The 9,443-nt window shown below is 39.0% G+C and overlaps 1 protein-coding gene across 3 annotated transcripts in view; it reads left to right on the forward strand.

The window, feature by feature from the left end:
- Nucleotides 1-8,290, forward strand: part of bltp3b (bridge-like lipid transfer protein family member 3B) — a 143,547-nt gene extending 135,257 nt beyond the window's left edge. For all 3 annotated transcript variants that reach the window (XM_060842909.1, XM_060842906.1, XM_060842907.1), the window contains one exon: nt 7,308-8,290. In XM_060842909.1, the coding sequence (XP_060698892.1) occupies nt 7,308-7,439 (132 nt within the window). In that variant the 3' untranslated portion in view covers nt 7,440-8,290. The remainder of the gene's footprint in view (nt 1-7,307) is intronic.
- The last annotated feature ends 1,153 nt before the right edge of the window (nt 8,291-9,443 follow it).

The raw sequence follows: 9,443 nt of genomic DNA on the forward strand, positions 1-9,443 counted from the left end.
CTAAGTAGGAAATGGAGTGTTTAGGCTTAACTAGGGATGTTGGGCACAGCAGGTGGGAGGGGAAGGGTCAAGTCCTGAAGTGGAGATTACGGGATGTTTCCTGAGAGGCAGGTAGGATTCTCAGGCCCTTGGAAAGAGGGAATCATCTACAAACCTTAAAATTGCACTGTGTGTAGGTAGATATTCGGTTCATTCAATAATCATCATTATACATAACAAACATTGTAAGAAACAATGCCAAATTATGATCATTTCATTATGCAAATAATTACAATATATTATATAATACTGCCCTCTACATTTTGTACTGAAGTATTTAATTCCATAGGTAGTCTGTTGGATTAATTTAAATTCTCAATCAGTTACGCACTTTTTTAATCTTAGAAGGTGGAGATAGGTTTGTTTCATATTCTGTTCACACTGTTATCCTACTTGTGGTGTGGTGTCTTTTCTCAGTTGGAATATATAATTTTACTATTGTGTGTATGTGGCAAGAGATAATGGCAATGGAAGGGGAATTCAAGAGTTTTCTCCTGATGACTGTGCAAATCTTTTCCTCCCTTTCAACAAGGGAACACACATTCAATTGCTTGTGTCAGAGTAGCTTTGGTGTATGCTACAGAAGATTGGATCAGAGCTCAGTTCTGAATACTTTCAGTCTTCACATGCTCTTCAGTAAGCCCAGCATTCCAAAAAGGCCATGTGTGTTTAACAGTAGGTCTAGCATAACGATTAACACACTGAATTGATTTAAGATGCTTTATAATGATTGAGAAGATGTAGCATGGGAAGTTGTCTTTTTGCTCTCATGGGCAATCCCACTTAAGATCACTTTGAATATAATTTCCTCTTAGTTTAATGTATGATTATTGTACAATATCAGCACAGGCTAAGTTGATGAGTGGAGGATCAGGGAGTTCACAGGAAGTACTGTCCCATAGCGTTACACTTTTCAGGTTCATTCTTGTGATTTGCAAGACTAAGGAATTTATATTTAAGGAGGAAAAAAAAAATTTTAAGTCCTCCATCTACGTGTACTATCTTCATTGACCCTGTTATTTTATCCAAGAGCTCAATCATTTTTTAAATATATTTTTATTGAGAAAAAATAGATTCTTTTAATATTACAAGTACAAAACAATGCAATTCAAAACAGTACAAAAAACCCAAATAATAAAAAGATTCCCCGACCCACACTCTCGTACAAATGTATAAACATATATAGAAAAATGTAGAATTTTTAAAAATCTAAACTAGCTATTTAACTAAATAAATAACCAACAACAAACAAATAAATAGTAATAACTCAGCCCAGCCAAACAAAACGCTCATACATTCACAGTTCCTCCTTTCTGGATATTGGACTCCTGAAGCACAATTGTTTCAGCTATATAAAAGCCTTTGTTAGTGTGGCAGATAAATCTGTAACCAGGTATTCCCCAAAGGGCTGCCATGTCTTGTAAAATTCTCAGTTTTGTGGTGTACCATATTTAAGAGAAAATCCAAGGGATTATGCTCCATTACAATCTTCCGCCAACCCGACAGGCCTGCGGGTTTTTCGGATATCCAACCTAGCAAGGTATTCTTTCTTGCACAGAACGTGAGAATGTTGAAAAGGTTTTCTTACGCACGTCTGTAGGAAATACAGTGGATAGGCCCAAAAGGAGAGAGATAGGGTCCTTCTCCACCCTTATACCCAAGCTCCTCTTCATTGCACCTGCCACAGCACTCCGATATGTTTGAAGCCTATCACAAAACCAAAGACAATGGGTAAGAGTGCCCGTACAGACCGTGCACTTGGGACATGCTGAAGATACCCCGGTTTAAATTATGACAAATGGTCTGGAGCTAAGTGGACCCTGTGGTGAATCTTTAACTGTAAAGCATGGGTCCTATTGCAAATTGATACCTTCCTTGCGTTCTCCCAAATATCCTCCCATGCCTCTGAGGAAGCTTCAACACCCAGCTCTCTTTCCCACATCTTGCAGAGTCGATCTGACTCATCTAAGGTTGCACCCCCCAACTGATGATATAAAGTACTAACAGAGAGTTTACTCTTAGCCCTTAGCACCCCCCTGTCTATGTCAGACTTGCAAGGATCAGTCAAAAGTGTGATCTTTTTTTAAAAATAAAATTCCTAACTTGAAAAAAATGAAAGAGGTCTTTATTAGATAACTCATATTTCCGTACTAACTGATCGAAGGACATCATTACGTCTCCCTCAAATAAATCGCCCATGTAAGACACCCCTAGCTGCCCAATGTTTTAAATCCTGAATCTATCATACCCGGTTGAAAACCTAGCATACCCACTAAAGGTGTAAACAAAGGTGTTTTGCCAATATTGCCTTCCCCCTACCGAATTGCCCTCCGTGCTTTAACAGTATTGATGACTATTGGGTTATGGCAATATTCCCTAACTGTCCTCATCTTGTCAAAAAACAGCAAATTGGTAAGAGGGCATTTTGCCTGGGAGGCTTCGATATCTAGCCATATTGAAAGAGGATCCCCACAAACCAAACTCACCTAGGTCAAAAGCGAGCTTAGTTGGTAATTTCTAATGTCTGGAAGGTCCACTCCACCCAATTTGTGAGGCAACTGCATTTTGGCTAATTTAATGAGGGCCGCTTACAATGCCAAATGCCAAATAAAGGAGCTGAACCAGCCATTGAGTCTCCTGAGTGTTTGCTTATTGAAAATCGGGGGAGCATCCATATAGGGTATAGCAAATGAGCGAGAATATTCATCTTAATAAGCGATATCTGAGCCAACCATGAGACTGGAAGTGCCTCCCACCTTTGAAGATCTTGTTTAATTTTTCCAAATAATTGAGTAAAATTGGCTTTAAACAGCCAATCCAGAACTGGAGTAATAAATATGCCCAAATACACAAACCCTCACTTTGTGACCACCTAAATGGGAATCTATAATCACCCTCGAGAGCTAGTTCCTTCGTAAGACCGTTCATAGTCATAGCCTCTGACTTAGCAAAATTAATCTTATACCCCGAAAAGCGCCAAACGCGAGAATGCATTGTATCAGGTGAGGCACTGAAATTGCTGGATTTCTCAAAAATATTGGGACATCGTCTGCATACAATGCGATCTTGTGTAATTTTGACCCCACTTCTGGAACTGATATATTGGGATCCCCATAAATGGTCTCCGCCAATGATTCAATCACCAACGTAAAAAGCACGGTGGATCAGTGGTGAGCACTGTTGCACCACAGCGCCAGGAACCCAGGTTCAGTTCCCACCTCGGGCAACTGTCTGTGTGGAGTTTGCACATTCTCACCATGTCTCTGTGATATCCTCCGGGCGCGCCGGTTTCCTCCCACAGTCCAAAGATGCGCAGGTTAAGTGAATTGGTCGTGCTAAATTGCCCGTAGTGTTAGGTATAGGGGAATGGGTCTAGCTGGAGACAGTAAACCTTCTATTATTAAAGAGGATCAGACGGGCTTTATAAAAGGTTATAGATTCTCCAAAAATGTTAGGAGTCTGCTTAATGTAATTCAAGCATGCCAACAGCAGTCAGTGCAGGGATTCTTTAGATGCAGAGAAGGTATTTGATCGAGTTGAGTGGCCATACCTTTTCTATACTCTAAAGTGGTTTGGTTTGGGCGAAGTTTTCAAGGCTTTAAGAATTACAAACCTCCCATATGTGTCTTTAACACATTCCAACAATTTAAATGGAATATTTCTCCTAATCAGTATAGCCACTCCCCTACTTCTAGTATTAAATGATGAAAAATAAATTCGGTCAAAGCCATTCTGCTGAAATTTCAGATGCTCCTTATTATCCAAATGTGTCTCCTGTAACAAAGCAATGTCCACTTTCTCCTTTCTAAGACTCGAGAGTACCTTCTTCCTCTTGATTGGTGAGTGACTTCCCTTGATATTCCAGGTACACCATTTAATCAAATCATTAGCCATAATCTTCTGCAATTACATTTAAATTCCAGAGAGGAGGAACCCGAAACACAAATGCATGATCCACCAAATATATAAACTACATAAACTAAAACAAGTACCTTTAACAAACCTACAAAATTATTAAAAATAAAAAACAGCAAAAACCAAAATGCAAAACCAAAACCAACTTATAAAGTGCCAACGGCATTGAGTAGAGGAACTCTCCCCCTGCCCAGAGGGGCAACTACCCATCCCAAACTGCCCATAAGTAGGTATCTAATCATCCCAACCACCTTCACTTCTCCCAGTTAGAGCCGTATTGCAAACACAAGCTGAAAAGAATCAACACCCCATAGAATATCAGTATGAATAAAAAACATTATTTCATTTTAAAAAAAGCGGAAAATAAATACCCCATCCATCCTTTGGTGTATCCTAACTTAGAAATTGAAAATATACATCTTAACCACCGCCAGACATGGTTTAAACCAAATTACTATTAATAGGGACAAAAAAAGAAAAATAAAGCTCCAACCGGATTTCCTCCATTTCTTTTACAGAATAATAAACACATACCCAAACAACACTATTTACACATACTAAAATTGTTCAAATTAGGTTAGTTTGTCCACAAAGTCTCTTGCCTTCTCCAATGTGTCAAAAAGATGTATGGATCCATCTAAGGTGATCCGAAGCACTGCAGGATATCTGAAGGAGTACTGAATCACAAGCTCCCTCAGTCTTCTCTTGACACCATCCTAAGATTTTCGTTTCTGGATCACTGCCGCTGAGAAATCCTGAAAAAACATGAATCTTAGAATCCTCGTAAATTAGGGCCTTTGGCTCCTTCCCCTGGACTCTGGAAGCCTCCATGACTCTCTCCTTATCCCGGTAATTATGGAACCGCACCAGGAGAGGACGTGGACGTTCACCCAGACCCGATCTCCCCACTGTGACGCGATGAGCCCTCCCTATCTTCAGTCCTCTCATGCCAGTCTCCAAGTCAAGGAATTTCAGCAGCCAGTCCTCAACAAATTCCGCAGGCTGCTCACCTTCCTTACCCTCGGGCAGACCGATGATCCAAATGTTTTGTCTCCTGCCCCTGTTCTCAAGATCATCCACTTGGTCACTCAAATTGCAGACCTGCGTCTTCAAGGCTTTGATGTCATGCTTGGATGAATTGGCATCGGCTTCCACCACTGTGACCCTTTTCTCCACCTCATCTGTCCTCTTCTCCAGGTCTCCCAGCTGCTGCTTATACTTCTGCAGCATGAGAGAGATTGAAGCTAGCTTCTTTTCAATCTGTTTCCCCAGCATCTCACGAGATTTCGAGAATTGGTTCACCAGGTCCTGGAGAGTAATCGGCTTCGAGGCTGCTGCAGGCTGAACTGCATATCCGGCCTCGGATGCTGCTCCTCTCTTTTTAGGCATCTCTGGATGGCTGAAAACGCAGGTAAGTTAATTTTTAGAAGTTTCTTGGGCCTCCATGATCTTTCTGGAGTCCCAAGAAATCCCGATGACCTGGGTTGGGCGGGCTAAAGGACCATCCCGCTTGCGCTGTGATGCGAAGCTTTGCAGTGCGATCTTCTCAGATCGCTGCCATCTTAGATCCCCAAATCATTTAGGCATGAATGATTTGTTTTCTATGTACCCGTGCCAACTGCCACTTAGTAACCTGTACTGCTTCAAGTGAAATTTATTTTGTCCTCGATAACCTCTAATTTTCAGACCTCCTATGAGATTGATTGTTACCAGATGCTTGGTTCCCTTTTTTTTGAATTGAGATGTGACATTTGCAGTTCTTCAGTCCTTTGGCATCACTTGCAAATCCAAGGAGGATTGAATGATTATGGTGAGGGTTCTGTGAGCTCTACACTTCTCTTTGAAACATGGATGCATCCATTTGGGCAAAGCTCGTTAAGTTTGATAGTTGCGTAACCATTGAAACATAGATGCCGGTATAATTTTTAATTTCTTCCCATGTGGAATTTTGGAAAGACAATGCAACTCAGGGAAACGTTATGGAAATAAAGATGAATGACTACGTAGGGAATAAGTCAACAAATGTATCTGCTTAGGACAAATGATAATGGAAAATGGCATATGTGTTTTAGAACTTAGGAGGATGGAGGTAGCTAGAAGTAATAGCTCACAAGTTCCTACATTCCATCCATCAATACCCCTCAGAAACCTGGATGATACATAAAACTTGTTGGAAGAAATTAGAGGCCAAAATTAATGCGGAAAGAGGAGGCATGGCCTGCTGGTATTATCGCTAAACTATTAATGCAGAAACTCGATTAATATCTTGGGCACCTGGGTTCAGATCCTGCCGTTGCAGATTTTGGAATTTGAATTCAGTAAAGAATTGGGAATTAAGTATCTAATGACCATGAAACCATTGGTGCTTGTTGGAAAATCCCATTCACTAATGTCCTTTTAAGGAAGGAAACCTGTCATGCTACCCTAGTCTGGCCTACATGTAACTTGAGAGCCACAGCAATGTGGTTGACTCCTCACTGCCCTCTGTGCAATGAAAGCTAACTTAGCAATGAACACCCACATTCTGTGAATGAATAAAAAAAGAAAATCCATATAAATTCAATAAGATAAACGAAGAGATATCCGTAAAGGAAAATGCCAGAATTTTGGCCATTTGAACAGAGCAGAAAACCTGCACAGATCTCCTACTCGGGAAAGTTGGAGGACAATAGAAAGACAGGTTGATTGAGGCATAGTTGGATGAAGCATGTCAGTGATTTGTGAACGTGTGAGAATTGTGCAGGAAGGAGAAGCCACAGCATACTATGACACCGGATGTCCTGGCAGGAGTAGCTACAAGCAGAAGCAGCATATAAATGAAATGTCTTCCTCATAATTTCATTGGAAAATTTAATCTTGTAACATGTTTGGCACATAGATTTCAACTCCTCTTGAAAGCAAAATGCTATGGGGATTTTTCTGTACTAAAAAACTGGTAGAAGTTAATCCAGAATGGAAAGCATCTTCAATCTCCACATAAAGGGCAAATAGACAGTGTTACTCTTCACCCATTAGATTGTTAACTTGGATGATTATTTCCAGATGCTGTGGTTCTTGGTGTTTAGTTGTTTGTTTAAACTGCTGACCAACATCCTGATTTGGAACTTTTTTCTGAACGAAGATGATTACTGTGCTACAGATTTATTTCCAATCTTAGCTGCTTCTTTGGTATTAAGCGCAACTAACTTTCACATGTTTTCAGTTGCAGCTTGTAGCGTAGTACTGGCTGGTTATTTGCTCACCCTTACTGGTGGAAGTGTATTTACGTAGCAAAGAAAATTAGAAAAGGAGGATATTTGCTATCCTACCAAAAGTGTGGCAGCAATGCATGAATTTTCTGTTTTTCTTTGTAGTTACTTTTGGAAGAAAATGAATGTCTGAAACAGGAGTTGGCCAAAGCTAAGATTGCTCTGGCTGAAGCTCAAATGGAAAAAGACAGATTAATACATCAAATCAAAAGGGTTAACATTGAACTCCAATCATAGTCAAATACTTGGAAGCAGGAGGAGTTTCTTCAATTTGGAACATAGGTATCACCAGCTGCTATTGGTTTTAAAAATATTAATAATGTTCATAACAATATGCTGAGCATTGAACAAACAATCTGTAAAAATAATTGCTTTATCTGTTGCAGACAGATATTTTGTTGAATGTGAAGAATAAACATCAGATCTATTTTGATCTCTTTTGAGCAGTAAATAAAATATGATTGTTAAGCTCATTAAGTTTTGCTCCATAAACTGGTGCTGATTTTCACTTGAATCTAGAATGAATTCTGTCAAAAAGGGAATTGAAATATGGTTGAAATAAAATTGTGGGAAAGAAATTTCTTTAGTACACTTGAGCTGTGTTTTGGTATACCATCAATAATTTTTTAAAAATCTATTCCAGAGCAAGTCTCTTTTTTTTTAAGAAGTCTGAATTTGCACTGTAATTAACTTTGATCATGTATCTAACAGTTTTTCTGTGTAAAATCTGTGATATAGAATATGTACAGTGTAACATTTTAAGTATGTATGTGCTTTTAATTATGGCAGACACTATTGTTGCTTGACTTCAGGTTGAGTGCAAGATTCATCTGTAAATTTGAATTTCGTTAAGGATGGACTGAAGATAATACAATGCATATCTTAAACAATCAACCTTTGCACAACATGGCAACATTCTTCCATGAATAATTGTATTAAAGATTGTATTCAAAATAAACATCAAAGCACAGAAATGTTCCAGCAGGTACTCCATGCCATTTAAGTGAAAGTGATAGCTTGTCTTTTTTAATTTAATTTTTCTTCTCATTGCCATGAGTTCATCCATACTATATGCCATTTTCTTTCACTACTCGTATATTGTTGATTAAGAAATACAGAAGAGCATAACTAATTCATGTGTTCTGATTTTTTCCTTCTGTGCTTTCACTTTTTTTCTAATGTCCTTTCCTGGTCTTTAGACATTATTCCTGCTGGTGTATTAGTCTGTTTTATTGATTTCAGATACAATAAATCAATACAGGGTTACCACTGAATAGAAATGTAACTGGATCAGCCATTTAGTACTGTAGTTAGAGGCATAGATCAGAGGCTGAGAATTCTATCGCAAGTAACATTAGCTCCTGACTCCCCAAAGCTTGTTTACCATCTACAAATCCATGTACTGAAATATTCTCCACTTGCCTGTATGAGTGTTGCTCCAGCAAATCAACTAGACACTTCTCAGGACAAAACTGCTAGAGTCCACCTTAAACATTTAACCCAATTTACATTGAAACATTTACATATACAGTTGCACTAAACCACTGTAGTAATCACTGGATGCACTGCTACAACTCATTCAGGCTTTTCCATGGTAACTTCTAAAGTGAAAATAGAACTAGACACCTTCCTAGTTTGTAAGACTATATGCCAGAGCAGGCAGTGCGTTTTTAACTGCACACCTAACCTGGGAAGGAGTTCATTATTTTCCTAGGTTAACCAAGTGATACCTGGAATCTACTTGCCAGCCACATGGAAGTGAACCACGCTGTAGTATTGTGCCATTGTTGCACACATCAGCGAGCTTTGGCCAATCTAATATTTGTATATGTTAAGGGTTTCCCTGTGAAACAGATAACTAGGTACGCTGTTTAGCTATGTTTAAATCAAGGCCAAAACAAACCAAAGAGAGACAAGGAACTTTCATTGCATTATGTATAAATAAGGGATTGATGTTTAACAGATTGATTTCATAATATATTGCTGTATAAAACTAATCTTAACTCTGGGCTAGAAAGTCAAGGTTTGAGTCCCATCTGCAGCAGAGATGTGTCACAATGTGATTACATGCGATGCACAACATTATTAAAAACAGATAAACTAGTGTTGAGGAAGCAATATAATCTACTGAGAAATGTAGAGAAAGTTAGATGCTGTATGTGACCACTGTTTGAATCTATGTTAGCTCAAATTGCCAAGTCAAATTAGACTTTAAGTCAATAAAAGTCTTTTCCCTGGGGT

Source organism: Hemiscyllium ocellatum, chromosome 23 (assembly GCF_020745735.1).
Source record: "Hemiscyllium ocellatum isolate sHemOce1 chromosome 23, sHemOce1.pat.X.cur, whole genome shotgun sequence".
NCBI lineage: Eukaryota > Metazoa > Chordata > Chondrichthyes > Orectolobiformes > Hemiscylliidae > Hemiscyllium > Hemiscyllium ocellatum.